Source organism: Chenopodium album, chromosome 8 (assembly GCF_948465745.1).
Source record: "Chenopodium album chromosome 8, dcCheAlbu1.1, whole genome shotgun sequence".
Classification (NCBI taxonomy): domain Eukaryota; kingdom Viridiplantae; phylum Streptophyta; class Magnoliopsida; order Caryophyllales; family Amaranthaceae; genus Chenopodium; species Chenopodium album.
Window position 1 is genome coordinate 73,497,091 of NC_137841.1, and position 16,363 is coordinate 73,513,453.

General features: G+C 31.3%; 1 protein-coding gene across 2 annotated transcripts; it reads right to left on the reverse strand.

Annotated features, from left to right (window-relative positions):
* Window positions 1–1,735: 1,735 nt before the first annotated feature.
* LOC145556615 (thymidylate kinase-like) lies at window positions 1,736–5,475 on the reverse strand. 2 transcript variants are annotated; one of them, XM_081618268.1, is made up of 7 exons: window positions 5,350–5,475; window positions 5,115–5,183; window positions 4,673–4,978; window positions 3,689–3,800; window positions 3,200–3,259; window positions 2,646–2,750; window positions 1,736–2,022 (listed from the first exon to the last, which is right to left on the reverse strand). In XM_081618268.1, the coding sequence occupies exons 2-7, from the start codon at window positions 5,150–5,152 to the stop codon at window positions 1,906–1,908; spliced, it is 738 nt and encodes a 245-aa protein (XP_081474394.1). In that variant the 5' UTR covers window positions 5,153–5,183; window positions 5,350–5,475; the 3' UTR covers window positions 1,736–1,905. The 2 variants fall into 2 exon arrangements, with proteins under 2 accessions (XP_081474394.1, XP_081474392.1); XM_081618266.1 differs by having other exon boundaries at window positions 4,673–5,002; window positions 5,115–5,182; window positions 5,350–5,393.
* Between the last annotated feature and the right edge of the window lie 10,888 nt (window positions 5,476–16,363).

Sequence of the window (16,363 nt, forward strand, 5' to 3'; positions counted from 1 at the left end):
ACGGAGTAATTAGCTACATGTAGTAGAGAATCTAGTAATGTAGTGCCACATACATGAGACATTGTAATAATTTAGTACCGGAGTTAACGGTCAAAACAGTATAAAACCTCGACTGAATAACGACAGAATTTATATTTTATTATTATTTTTTTAATTATAATTTTTTTAATATACTACTTGTATATTTTATTATTTGATGGTGAATTGGTGATAGAAGAAACGTAGATGATGGTGTAGTTGATTAGTGAAGATCTTAGTCAACTTACACACTACACGTAATGCTACAATTATCAATAGAAAAGAATATTATTAAGAACATCCACTTGATCTAATTAGTGTCATAACCCAAATTTTTGTTTGAATTGTTGTTTTTGACAAATAATTAATTATTTTCTCTGTTTATTTAACGTTTGTTCCATTTGAAAAATTCAATTCAAAGAGAAAAAACCCTTTAACTACAATGATTTTGTGGCAAATAGATCATGTTAATTCATGAATGTGACTAGTTTAAATGGGATAATTGTGGATATGATTAATTGATTATCATGTACGAGTACATAAATTAAAATCCCCCATGCTTCGACTTTCGAGGAGTTTACAATTTTACATTAGAGGCAGCAAAGTCGTTACAACCGCCCGTTTCCCCAATTTGTGTTTCCTGAGTGTTGAACTGCTGATGATTGATTCATGCACATAATGTAATTTGCTTTAACTTGTGAAGTATTAAGTTGTTAACTATCTAATTGGAAACATTAACAATTATCAAAATTACTTTGAACTGGTTCTGAATTTTCCAAATTAAGTGGAAATACGGTGAATAAAACATTACCTTAATTTTATATATTAAGGTATCTTAACCGGAATATATACTAAACTTATATTAGTCTTCTTATAGTTTTATCGACCTAGCAAAACTGACTCATATTTATTAGTCTATTACCCAGCTCGAAATCATTTGACCTAATCTGAACCGACTAATAATCAATGCTTCTAGTACTTGCAATATATTGGCAAAAGAAGCGAAGATGACCCATTGCAACTCGACCTAATCCAAATGAGTTTACATGGAAAATACCCGTTCCAGGTGATCCAATCTGAATGACCCAATTGCCACCTAAACAACTTGATCTAAATGTGGGTAAACCGCTAAACATTTTTGGAGCAAGTCCACATCAATGTTTGTATCCAAGGGAGAAGCCATACATAGAAAAAGGCTTGCCACATTTGAGCTCTTTCTCTGTCCCCTTCATCAACATCCAGAAAAGTTGTCTTCAAATAATCTGTAAGTTGAGTAAATATTTGGATGAATTTATGAGTCTTGTATACGGAGTAAAACAGAGTATACAATCCACCCTCAAACATCAGCACTTGGTCAAATGATATAGTCATAAATTTGGATGAATTGTATACAAATTATGGAGTACAACAGTATTATAATCCGCCCTTGAACATCTGCACTTGGTCAATAATCTCAATATACTTAAACTTCTCAAAGAGCTCTAAGAGAAGGCGAAAGCACCTCAACTTGTAGTTTAGAATATGGTGGTATAACTAAATCTGTTTTAAATTGATAAAAAAAAAAATGAGTATTCTTTATGCCCCTTAAAGATTGTCTCATTTGACTTTTTAAAGTTTTTAAGAGACTCTTGAACCACAAATACACCTAATACGCGTAAAATTATGAAAATTTAATATCCTTAAAATAGATATTGAAATAAATTTAACACGATCCGACTATAATTTTATATACATAAGTGAAAATTTGTAATCAGAATTTTTAAAATTTTGACCCCTAAATTATAGTACAATCTTCACAGGATTAAGGGTGTAAAACAGTAAATAAAACCGACTCCAACACGCAAGCAGAAAGCAATAGGGCCTGGACAAAATCCAACAAGCAAAGGGCTATTGTAACCAAAGGTGGGAGAGAGCCTTTCCATTTTGGCACGCTGCGACACACTCAAGCACATATTCTCTGAGCATCTTCTGGACTTGTTCTATTGGCAAGCAAGCATCAAGAACCTATTACCATTTGCAATGTTTAAAAATCTTGATGAAATTTACTCTGTATTTAAAGGTTGATGTAAAGGGCAGAACTAAAATGCAAAGCAACAAACTCGTATAAACAACAGAGTAATCCATAGTTGAAAGACATGTCAAGATTAGATATACTTCGTAAATAAAACGATTCAAGTTCAGAAACTAATAATATACAAGTATAATATGACTTCAACATAGTAATCCATAGTTGAAAGACATGTCAAGATTAGAATTAGATATAAACTTAGTAAATAAAAAGATTCAAGTTCAGAAACTAATGATATACAAATATAATATGACTTCGTGTATTAATATCGAGTATTATGTTATTTATTGTTGGATTAGCTGCAATATATTAGTCATAAATCAACTTTTTATAGCTTTTAATATTATGCAATTAGAAATCAGAGAGATACCTTCATATTACATGATTGAAGATAATTTTACGGAGTACTATTGTCAAAACTCAAAAGTACTTACCACGGCAAAATGACAAACGTTATATGTTGCATGCCAAAAAGTGTTTAAGAAATAGAAAAATATGTCAAAGTGACAAATATCGCAACAGTGAGAAAAGCATACGAAATACATGAAAGAAAAAATACCTTCCATGAAGCATCATAAAGAGCCTGATATTTATCTCTGACCTTCTCCTGGAAGTCAAGACGCTCATATCTTTCATCACCATAGCCACCTCTTTCAGCAGCTTTCTGCAAATTGAAAATAGATTTCACTATATTAGGATATACTTAGTCACTTTGACCTGACATTAAAAGATTTGGTGGAATGGAACTGGTAGTATTACAGATAGGCCTTAATATTTGTTCAGGTACTATATTGGTAGTAACTTGTATCACCTTCTTGTGATCGAGAAGTGTGATAAGACGGGGAGTAATATACTTGTAGCTGTATCTGGCATAAGTCCGGGGAAGTTATATGAAATAACTAAGAATCTAAGATGATATTTAACAGCCCTGTGTCTCAATGCTCACCAAACAAATGGTGCATGCCGTAAATCAATATGAGAAAAAGAATATGTCATACATCCATTTCATAATTTCTTCATGGATCTAAAGACAGAAATCCTGTCAGGCCTAGCTAACAAACAATGTTGTTCAAATAAGTTCCGAATTCAAAAGCTTGCTTTCTTAATATATACCTCTGGTGATATATAAAGGTATAAGACCGTGTCAGGAGCCAGCAATCCCCTCTCAGGTGCCTGTAAAAAGAGCAAAACAATCACATTACATGTAAATTAGACATACTTAGTGGTTTGGCTAATTGGAAAGAGTTGGAACACTTGGAATAATTAAAGCATGTAGTCAACACTCATCACTCTCAATTTAGGATAGGTTTTCGGTTGCAATTTTATCTCTTCCTCGAATAAGTCATGCTTTCCCTTTATGAAGTGCTTTACAGAATTTCATTGCTACAAATTACAATAAAATTAAGCTACATAAAGTGCTCAGAAAAAACAGCTAAAGCCTTATTTGCTAAAAAGATTCTTACATCCCCAGCCATTTCTTCCACCTCAGATCGCCTCCAATATTTTATTGGCTTGCAGTTACAGACTTCAGTTTTCTATCGCTATATAGAAAATTAATCTGTCACTAAACACAGAATGGTAACAACATTACAACAAATTTACCTTACACCAATCAAAATCAAGGCCTTTGGCAGACGAGAAAGCCACCCCAGAGTAGGAATAACGATCAACAATGAGAGTGATCCCAGCTTTCAGCTTATCTTCCATCAATGATCTACAATTGTAAAAGGCAAGTCAGCAAACAAGCCAACACTCCGTGAACAAGATGCATGCAGCAATAAAATTCAATCAACGTTTTGGTATCCTGTCCCTATAGTCTTATGAATCCAGATCACATAGCAATTGTTCGTACCAATTTTGATAGCAACATCCAAAAAGCCTCAATATAAGGAATAGGAAACTTTCTTCAATATGCTGTTCCAATTTCAGTAAATGGGATTGATTCGTTCTTTCATAATACTATTACACCTCTACATGCAGAACAAAAATCATCTACAAACAAAAGTAAGCATGTACTAGTATAAGCTAAAGTCCCCATAATTCAATAACAAAATTTCCTATATTCCAAAGGAATACCTGAACATTAGCATGTACTAAGAGAACTGCCAATTGAGTCATACAAAATCTGCCAGTGATAAATAGCGTAGTAAAATTAGTCCATACAAAATGTTCATAGTAACATTAATCTATACAAAATAGCATAATAACATTGACAATTCCAATTCAAAATTTGCGAGGATAGTCTTTGAGGGCAACACAAGGCATGCCGCCTTTAAGACTTAACCTAATAAATCTAAATTCAAAACATCTCTATCTAGTAGAATTGTAGTTCACAATACTTCCACAATCCCAAATGAGTATAATCAAAACCAGTTACGCATATAATGGCAAAATCATTGCAAAGAGAAGTAAACATAATAATAATATGAACAATAATAGCCCAATCGGAACTTGCCTAACCAAAATCAACATGGAAAGAGATCAAATTATGCTAGACATAAACATCAAACAATTAGAAATCTACACCCAACAAATAATGCCAAAGTAAATTATAAATCAAACTTAGAAAAAAAAAAAAGGAACAACCTTTTCTCCCATCGATTAGCACTAAATAAGAGATGAATGGTATGATCATCCAAATTCGATTGATTGGAAAGATAAGCCGAAATCATCTGTCCAACGGCGGTGTTTCGATCAGGATACCGCCATAATTCAACAGGATACCCAAGAAATTTCAAGTGAGAAAGAAGCTCATTACACTGAGAGCTCTTTCCACTTCGATCCAGTCCTTCTAATACCACCAAAGCACCTCTTGATTGGGTCTCTACTTTCTTGGAAGTACCATTCTCCATTTTCGTTGCTTTAATTGAACCATTCCGCTGAAATTTGACACTGTTATGACGAATTGAAGGTCGCCTTGCAAAATTAAAATTAGGGTTAGGGTTTAAAGAAATCCCAATTCAGGAAGAAATTGATAAATTGTTTTGGGGAGGAAAGACAAAATTAAGATGAAGAAAAGAAGACTGACAGTAAGAGAGGCTTCAAATACGGAAAACCTCGAAGCATCTGCTATCATTCAGCGACAAATTTGAAATTTCTGATGAAAAAAATCGTAGAACAAAAAAATTTCCAATTTATATAAATTTGGGCGGGAAAAATAAAATCCAATCGCAGAAGAAAAATCAAAATAAAAATGCAACAATCTGGAATTAATTAATTCGTATAATCATAGATTGAACAGGAGAAGAGAGAGAAAATCAAACATGGCAAATTGCGACGCGCGTTGCCGGAGAACAATGTTGAAGATTAGAATCGTCTCTCGCCGTCTATTAATTCCCTCTCCTCGAGTTGGGCGGAAGCTTGGAGGATGAAATTGTCGGGGGTCAGTGAAGTATGTGGCGCGAAATAGTTTTTTCAATCTAACGGCCAAGTGTTTTTTTTTAAAAAAAAAAAAAAACTCGGTTCACACTTTCACGGTTTCACCCTTTGGATAAATGTTTTCGGGGTTCAATTACGTTAGCGGTTAAGTTTCATTACCCTACCAATTGTTGTTGTGGGTAGGGGTGAGCAAACCAGGTACCCGGTTAAAATTTTAGAATTCAGAATTAGTTGAGATCTGGTCTTGAAATTTGGAATCGGAATTGGAATCGATACAACTAGATCCTAAAATTTAGGTATTGGAGTTAGTTTAATCAGAAATATATATTGGGTAATCGGGTACCCAACCAGTTTCGGTTCCAAAAAATTAAGAATTGGAATTGAAACCGGTTGCAACCGGGTCCTTAAATTATTACTCGGAATTGTAACCATCGGATCCAATTCCATTTCCAGACCCACCAATTTTAATTCCGAGTACCCAAAATTCTAGCTCACCCCTAATTGTGGAGGATCGAACACGCAATCATCTCTATTAAGTGCAGTCCTAAACAGTGCTGCACTCATAACCAATTGGTGAGATGAATGACCTTATTCACATACAAATATTCAGAGTAGTTTATAGGGAACGTATGGCTTGAACGTGTGACCATAAAGTCACGATACGGAGTACGAGTTTCCAACCAATTTCATCTTACAAATGCTTGGTTAACTGCCAAGGTCTTAATCCTAAATGCAGGTGGCGGCTGATAACCAAGTTTACTCCCAACTTATTTATTTTTAGGGTAATTAATGCTATTGCTATACATAGCCCTTAGAGCTATATATAAACATTAATAACACGCTATTGGAAATTGTACCCCATAAAATTAGGAATTCATGACTAATACGCATAGATCAATATAATTAGTGTGAATTTGTCATGATTTTCTAAATTTAAATAATTTTCAAGAGCATTTTTAATATTTATATGTAGCCTTAAAGGCGGTTATGTATAGCATTTTCCTTGTTTTTAATATTGAAAAATTGAAAAGAAAATCCATGAGATTTAAAGTCTATGGCATAAATTTAGGGTTTAGTTACAATAAATTACAGATTTGAATCCCCTCCCCTTATAATACACATGTGACTCATTTAGGAAAAAATAAATAAATGTACATTAATTGAAATTTAAGTACTCCAACTTAATATTCAATAGTATCACACACTATACAAACCACATAAAAAATCTCCAACTCCATTAAACACTATACTTAATGATAGCATCACACATGGTGACACACACGAACAAATAAAGAGAGGACCTACCAATTTCCCGAAGTCCAAACATGAAGGCAACCGGCACGTGTGAGCCAAGAACAAGGAAAGCGACTAGTAATATATCGACGCGGATCCTCAGAGGATGAAAACCCATTTTGAGGCCCACTAAGGCCCACAACTTTCTAAGTTTTGAGGACTCCAGTTTTCTGGTCCAGCTCTCAGATTTACTAATTATTTTATTTATCCTTTTTCCTCCTCACTCCACCACCTCCTAACGTTGGCATCTTAGTGATCTTACCATTCTTGTTTTTCATAAAGATAGCCTTCATATCTTATTTTTATGTAACTTTCATTTATTTGATTGTGACATTGTTTAGTACCATTTTGTGTCATTTATATCATGATAGTATCAAGTTTTCGCAAGTTGCTTACATAATTTCCGAGTTTAAAAGGGAATGTATCTTAAGTGTATGTGTAACACGAGTCACGGACAATACTGCTTCATAATAATTTATTACTTGTATGAGATTTATTTATTTATTTTTATGTTTAGAGAATCACAAGGGCGAGTGATGAAAATCGATCTCAAGATCACATGAAATTTGGGACATGAAATCGGAAGGAGAGTTCTATCCATTTGAGTTATCTCTCATTTTTACTTGTATGAGGTTTATTAAATCAGCCTGAATATGAGAAGTCAACTTGAATTTGAGATGTACTTCGTATTAGTCAGTCTTCAATTTTATTTAAGAAATTTCCATTCATGTATTAGACATGTCATGCATCTATCTTAAAATGAAATAAAAGGTTTGTTTTTTATTTTAAATTGTTGATTGAATGATAGGTATAGTGGTAGGAATCCTGCCCTTGGTAAGGAATACCATACCCATTAAAACAAGCCTAATACTTCGTATTTGATAATAGTAGTCTTACAAGTTAAAAAAAATTAAAATGTCAGAACATAAAAAGTTTATTTTATGTGAATATATACTAGTGGTCTTTAAGACCAAATAATGTGACTAGGAATTTTGTTTCACATTAGATCCAAATTTATACCATCAAAATAAATAAACTGGTCAAATAAATTGTTCACATGTCAAACTTTGGCTGATAAATTAATTAATAAATCAGCCAACAATTTGAAGTGCATTATATAACATACAAAATACTACGTATATTTGTTTAATTATATGTACATGGAAATCTATCTTGGACACGTATGGTATTGTATTTTGACACGCTTTTCCTACAATATTTAATCAACATTTGTAGATTATATTCCGATTCATTCATATTGCTCTACTATGAACATTATACTAGCTTGGATGACGGATTGTAATTTATTTTTCTTTATCTAATAAAGATGACTCCTATCATTCATAAATCATAAAATGAGTATTGATTTTTTGTTGACATTATTTACAAATACGTGGATTGTAGTATTATATTGATTTTAGTTAGGTAGGTGTATTAAATGAATATTTTCCTAGCACTCTTTAGTACAATACAAATAAAAATGGTTCTATTGATCTCTAAGTAAATTACGCATATACTTTGTATGACATTCATTAAAAATAAAAAATAAAATTATCAAGCGTGATAAATTTGGGATGTAATTCAATATTGTACTCCGTAATATATATGAGATCAGATAGGGTAAGCCTATGCATCGTGCATGCTGCTTGTGACTCAAATAACTTAATTACCAAAATTACAATGGGTGGAGACGTAGAATTGGTGGAAAACTCACCTTGTAATTTTGTTATGAGTTCGAACCCTACCAACTTCATTTGCTTGGAAGTAAGGGGAATAGGGACTTGTTCATATTTATTGAATTGAACTGAAATGAATATTTTATAAAAGAGGAAAATAAGGAACCCAACTGATTAGAGCTGAGCTGAGCTGAACTGGACTGAAATTAAGTAAATGTGAACAAATCTTAATTCCACGTACATAAAATAATTTGGTGGATAAAATAAAAAAAAAATAAAAAATAAAAAATAAAAAAAAGGTGCGTATCATCCAAGTCATGACTCATGAGAGCTCAGTTTGGATAAAGCGAGGCTAAGTAAGGGTACTATCACATCCCACAAGATCATTTCATCACTGTTACACCTTTTTTTGGGAAGTAAAAAACTACCAGTATAAATTTTGCCGACGTAGTATTTAAGAAATTAAAATTCATTACTAAAATTGATTACAAAAATTAATAACCATGCAGTAAAAAGTTATATATTCGGCAAAATCGTTACAGATATATTTCATGGATGGCTTGTTGTTGCTGTTATCTACCAGTCCAACAACCCAAATATTTTAAGATAACTTTCTTTTTTCTTATTGAGCGATTGAAGAGGAATCCAAGAATTGCTAGAAAACTAACTGAATTACCACCTAGAGTATCGATTAATTATACAAGTAGTAATGACAATCTTCATTTTATTTGAAAAAACAGTTAATGTAAATGCATGGCAAAATTTGAAAGACTACTGTATTCAAAATTCAAATGATAAATTATAGGGAGTAACATTTATAGACGGTGAACATAAAATGTATAAATGGATAGCAAATTCGCAATCAATCATATTTTTATAGTATTTGCAATCAATCATATTTCTAGTATTTAGTTGATTTGTGATTACATTTTTTATAGAGAATAAAAATATATTTACGGACCTCAACCATAAGTCCATCACCTTAATTTGTTAGTCGAGTTAGTCCTCTTATATGGAATAGAACCCAACATGATGACATTGAAGTCATGAGTTCAATTCTCATTTATCATTCATCCGAGAACTCTATGCGATTGCTCACCTTACATAAAGCACGATTCACATATTCAAGAAGCTTGGACAATGGACATCCACGTATAATGATGGAAGATGTCATCAATATTCAATATTGAGATGTCAAACAAATACTAAGGAGAAAAAAAAATCTCCTGATAAAAGTACTACTACGTACTTTAAATTTAAAATCTTTCTTGTAAACAGTGAAACCTATATATCATGGTTACTTGATTTTATGATCCCTATGATATAACTCTATGATATATTGAAGATATAAACATATCATATCATCACGTTACATACGTTATTATTATTAACAGCAGAAATAAAAAAAATGAAACAAAATTACCAATCCAACAGTGTAGCGTATGATATTTGATATACTTATATATTATGATCCTTCATTCAACTTTATATTTGTATGGCCAATAAGAAAGATTATTGCAGGAGACTTCCTCAATTTAAACCCAACAGATTTGCAACAGCTATCAACTTTGCTAACTGAAAATGTCTAGTCTACCATTATTATGGATGAAATGATGTAAAAAGCGTGTGATAGACATGTCATGTTTGTTATGGTTAGTCATTTCATTTTTCCAAGACAAATGCATTCATTTTTTGTAGCTACCATTTTCTGATTTTCATCCTCTCTTCTCAAGTTCTTGAACTTGGGAAATTAATAAAGATGTCACGAATACAGTTCAGTTTAGCTTTGTTCAGTACAATTCAGCTGATTTCAATCTATTAGAGCAGGCCCTAAGTGCTTGTTTGTTGGCGTATAAAAATTATCAAGTTCTTTCATTGTTAAATAAGGGTATAGACTGCATCCGCAAATCAAGAGATGAAGAGAGAGAGAGAGAGTTTACTTTACAAGTTTGCCCAGAAATTTGTGATAGAGTATAAAACATATTCCTGGGCATCAACCATCAGCTTAAGCTTTTGGTTGAGTTTGTCCTCTAACATGGTAACAGAGCCAGCATGACACAAAATTCACAGGTTCGAATCTCATCCACCCCTCCTTTAAAGTGGAATTAATTAGTTGGTCCTCTAACAATTTGTTTTATACTCTATCACTTATTTTGATAAAATATCAGGGTTACGTAAGAGAAAAACAACAATAGAATTGAATACTTCTTCTTTATGTTGTGGCATGAGGACGAGGACAGTACAAGGTGGAATTCTAAAAGAAATGAGAGCTATGGTTGATTAATTAATTAGTTCTAATCATTGCAAAGTGGAGAAAAGTTTAATTTAAACAAGAGTTTTGTTTGATCCTAAAAGTCTTTAGGTATGACACATTCTTAAGTTAACACTTCATCATCAAATGTAAAGGAGCACAAATGCACAAGTAATATACGAAGCATATCAAATATTTAAGTCATTTTATATACTTTCTTCAATTCTTGAGCATAACTGATCAATAATAACAATTGCATTAAGAAGATAATGGATAGGGTGGTGCATATAATTTATAGACTATAATAGCATATCTTGACTTAATGAAAGCAACTCGTGGGCCAACTCGTGGATTTTTAATGTCTAAAGCACTAATTACATAAGGTCTGATATTATTGACCAATATTATAATTATTTTATGAGTAACATTTATAATTTATGTGTAGTTTTTGGGTCAAAAACATTTGATTGGGAATTAAATTCATTTGAAACTCAATGAAACACATGCGTATGATCCACATTTGCATCTTCGCTTCACTGAAAACTTCACAGATCTTAGTTCTACTTTTCCTCTATTTTGATCTATTTACTCTCTTTGTCTCTAATTTTTTGCCTCATTATTTGACTTATCATGGTCTTCAAGGCATGTTTTAAAACGTTTAACTTTAATTTCATACACGTAAAAATTGTAAAAACTTGATTACATAATGTATATAATGAAATAAATTTAACAAAGACTATATTATCTATTGTTGATTGATGAGAAATTATAATTAAAGTTTTTAAAGTTTTACTCGTTTATTTGCAATGGGGCAAAAAAAATAAAATGATAAATGGCCTAAGAAATCATAAAAGGTGACCATTATTTTAAATGTACTAACCATTGAGAGCCATACCACTTTCAATCTTTAGTGATGGGGTGATTGAATCTAATGAGATTTGCTCAAATTATCCTTTTTATTCACCAAACGGGTCCTATGGAGACCACCATGCATGTATGTTTGAGAATGTTTTGAAGGCAGAAATAGGTAAAGACGTAAAGTATTCAAGTGATTAAAACATTATTTTTGTTCTTCTTATATACTTCGTACTTGAGTAAACTCATTAGGTAGTGTTGCTAATTACATAATAAATGTGATCAAAATACGAAGTACAAGTTTTTTTTAAAAAAAAATGTCAACTAAAGTGTGCCCTATTATTAAAAGTAAACAATGAAGTAAGCATTCTTAAGCTTATGTTAATTATTTATACCCCATAACATAAAGACAACCTCTATATTTAACCAATATTTACCCTTTATTTTTTGGCGTGAAGGAGTGCTCGAAATTTCAATCATACCATACAAAACAATAATTCACCTACAACACATTATTTTTAAAAATAAACTAGAATGCCAAAAAAATAATGACAATAATAATTAAGATTGACATGAAGATTTGATTGCCAAAAAAAAAAGAAAAAAAAAGAAAAAAAAAAAAAAAAAAAAAAAAAAAAAACGTTAGAAAGAATCACGTTATTCTCCATATTGATCTCCATATTGTGATACTGCATTAGATCATGTGATGCCAAACAGGGAAATACAAATAGCCTTTATGAATGAAGTCCCTCTTTTTTCATTACCAATTTACATTTACATACACTTATATTAATATGCTGCTTCTGTTTCAGTTTTCCAGTCTGCCATCTGCATACCTCTCCCCCACTTCAGGGACTGCATTCTTTCATTTTACAGCTATTTTATTTACATATGCTACTACCCCTTCTACCCACCACCAAAATACGAGTTTTGCCCGTTTTAGAATAATTGTCACAGTTTTAATAGTCATGCTTGTTAACATGTAAGTTCACTCTTATTAATTTCAAATTTATCATTATATAAATCCTTAACTTTTATGACTTTGTCAACAATGATACTTTTGAGTGGACAGTTGTGCCGGGTGTGGCCCAAGCCCGTTTATCAACTCTAACTTTGTTTAAAAGATAAAATAAAAATGATAAAGGGTCTGTTCACTTTAGTTTAATTTCACTGCAGTTCATCTCTCATAAAATATTCATTTAAGTTCAGTTTACTTCAGTTTCAATTAATTCAGTTCAATTCAATAAACATGAACTAGCCCAAAGTCCTTTAAAAATTGCCACATTTATCCATTTATTAGACTGTGTCATTCACTACTTCCTATGATTTCTCCAGCTTTATCCGCAAATTAGAAAACAAGCTAGTCTAACTAACTACTTCGTATGTACTTGGTTAATAAAACTCTTTTCCTACTTCCTATAATTTCTCCTACTTTATCCGCAAATAAGAGAACAAGTCTAAGGGCATGTTCTGTTCCGTTGAAATTCAGTTCAGTTCAGTTCAGTTCAGTTCAGTTCAGCTCAGCTCTTAATTTATGTCTAATGATATTGCTAATGATATAAAGCCAAATTTCATTCTTTTAAGATCTTATTACAACGACAACAACAACAAAAATAATAATAATAAATAGTATATAATAATAATAATAATAATAATAATAATAATAATAATAATAATAATAATAATAATTGAAATAATAATAATAATACTAACAATAATAATCAATAAATAATAATAATCATCAATAAATAATAATAATAATAACAATAATAATACTAATAATAATAATCAATAAATAATAACAATAATAATATTGATACAATTCATTGTTCAAATGGTTCTATTTTTTTGAAACATATTTCTAATGTTAATCTCATTGAGAAAATTAGAGGTTTCAAGTTTTTAATATATTTTCCATACATTTTATAATTATAATTATATAGTATATTTTTCGTAAATATTTTAATATGTACATTTGTATATACACATATGTATAGTAATAAATATCAATAAATAATCAAAGATCACTAATCCGTAGTTAAAAATCACTAATTAATAAGTTCAGTTCAGTTCAATTCAGTTCAGCTCGGTTCAGTTCAGTTCAGTTCAACTGAGTTCAGTCAATCGGAACAGGCCCTAACTACTGGCTTAACAAAACTCAAGGACAAATCTCTCAACTCACTGAATAGCACTCTTAATTAATCACGTGAAATTTCCTATTTCCTACAATTTCTCCTATTTTATCCGCAAATTAGAGAACGAGTCTAACTACCTGCTTAACAAAACTCAAGAGCAAATCTCAATTTAATTAAATAACGAACACTAATAATAACGTTTTCCAAAAAGAAAAAATATTAGTAATAATAACGTGAAATTTTCTACCGAGTACTTCCTATAATTTCTCCTACTTTATCCACAAATTAGAGAACAAGTCCAACTATTTTGCTAAAACGCAAAATTTCCTATAATTTCTCCTATTTTATCCACAAATTAGAGAACAAGTCCAACTATGAGTGCATGTTTAACAAAACTCAAAAATTATTTTTATTTATCTTATTTAAAACTCTTAAAATCGTGAAAAAGATAGGGGACAATCAATCTTAAAATTATCTTTAACCAAGTAAATACGAAAATTAAGGCAGTAAATCCAAACCACCTAAGAATTTTCATCACAAAATGCGGAACTCCTATTTCCTCCATTCCTCTCCTATTTTCAATGTATCACCTCACTTCCATCCAAACATGACGTGTGCCTTGGGAATTCACTATACCATTACAATATTAATTTTCAAATAATTATCTTTAAAAAAAACAAAATTAACAATTTGAGCGTTGTTACACTTGCTACGCTAGGTTACCAAAATTGTAACAGTAACAAAATATTATCTTATATACCATACAAAGTATTTTGTATTTTTAATAATTTTGATTTTGATTTGATAATCAATGGCCTATTCTGATTGATTGAATGAATTGAACTGATTGGAGCTGAACTGAAGTAAACTGAAGATTTTATGAGAGAAGGAATTAACTTATTGGAACTGAACTGAACTGAACTGAAAATAATCTGAATAGAATAAGCCCCAAGTGTATTTCAGGACAAATTTAACAAAAATTTACACGATTATGTATACTTCTTCTTTATAGCAAGCAAACAAATAATACTACGTATTTCATGTAAAAGTCAAACCATCACATAATAATAATACAACTCGTCCTGTGTAGTGTGTGGCCGGTTGTAAAAAGAAAAGTAAGTTGATCAAGTAATTCTATAATACTGACGAAGTATTCCTTTGACACTCAACGAGTAACCCCTGACCTCTAATATTAACGTAGTAATTTCTATATGACGGAACAAGTAATCCATATAACATTATGAAGTAATCCAATTAACCTTTATAACACTAACGAGGTAATCCTCATTATGGCTAGCCACATATAAAAATTTGTCATGATAATAAAATATATTTAAGATAAATTTAACAAAATTTCGGCTGACTATGGCTCCATTATCTTGCTCTGCTGTGTCTTTTCATAAGCTCAAAAGAATACGGCTTATGTTTTGTACTATGTATTAAATACTCACATAGATCATCAAATAATCAACGTTTAAATAAATACGAATAATTTGAATTACGAGTATATATTAACTTATTATTATTACTCGTACTAAAACAAAACATTGCTCACGTCATTTCTCCTCAAAACTGTATACGTGTCGCTTTTCTGTAAGAAAAATTCCACCTAAGACTATTGATGATGTCATTTTTTTATAACAGTTTTTGTAAAAGGATTTTTTTTTCTTTTGTGTGATACTTCATAAATCAGCTAAGTAAGTTCTTTCAACAACTTTAATCCAAAAAATCAAAGTATAGTAAATTGAATAGCAATTGTATTCCTTTCTTTTGATTTAAAGATCTATCACTTCATTTCCTCAATTCCTTAACACTATAGAGCAATAATCATACGTTTAAAAATTTCCTAAAATATTCAAACTGTATTTATTTAAGAAATCTAAACTAGTATAATACTTCGTATAAATTGTTGCAAATATTTTTTATTTTTCATAAAAAAGGAAAGTGGGCTTATCGAAGCAAAACGGAGGCCCAGGTGATACCCACTGCCACACTCATCTGTCACCCCTTCTCTCTCCCAACCTGTAAATAAATAGCAGACCCCATCTTCTTTTCCAAATCCTCTCTCTCATCATAATCATCTTCTTCAATCTCTCTTTCTCTCTCCTCGTTTTTCACTCTGCAATCAAAAATACCCAATTCTTCAAATTTATCAAAACCCCCATTAAAAACCTTCAATTTCTTCTGGCAATAACGATGGCATCAGAAACTGCGTTTTCTTCAACAACAACAACATCGACATCATCTTCAACAACAACACCGGCGTTATATTTCGACGAAAAATGGAAGTTATCGAAGAAAGATGGCAGCAGAAGAAGCGTCGGGAGTTCCAAATCTTCTTCAAATTCATCGTCGTTTCTTTCAGGCAATTCGTCGAACAGAAGGTGTGCGTTCTCAAGAAAATGTGCGAGTCTTGTTAAAGAACAGAGAGCAAGGTTCTATATCATGCGGAGGTGTGTTGTTATGCTCCTTTGTTGGAGAGATTATGCTGATTCTTGATTAAGGAGAAAGATTAGAGAATTTTTGCATAAAAAAATAAATCTTTTTTTAGAAAGAGAATCCAAAAAGAAGGAATTTTTCTTTTTTTCTTCATCTTTTCTCTCTTTTTAAAATTAGGTTCTTTTTTCTTTCTCTTTCTTTCTTCGAGATAGATTTTTAGATGATTAAAAATACCCAATTCAAGATTTTG

What these genes read in the sequence shown, in the direction of transcription:
- LOC145556615 (XM_081618266.1), bottom strand. Translation starts at nt 5,152, where the DNA reads ATGCTTCGAGGTTTTCCGTATTTGAAGCCTCTCTTACT. An exon ending in TTGATTTTGATTGGTGTAAG is followed by an intron (nt 3,260 to 3,688) that starts GTAAATTTGTTG and finishes CTCTTTTTACAG; the next exon opens with GCACCTGAGAGGGGATTGCT. An exon ending in TTTATGATGCTTCATGGAAG is followed by an intron (nt 2,023 to 2,645) that starts GTATTTTTTCTT and finishes AAATGGTAATAG; the next exon opens with GTTCTTGATGCTTGCTTGCC.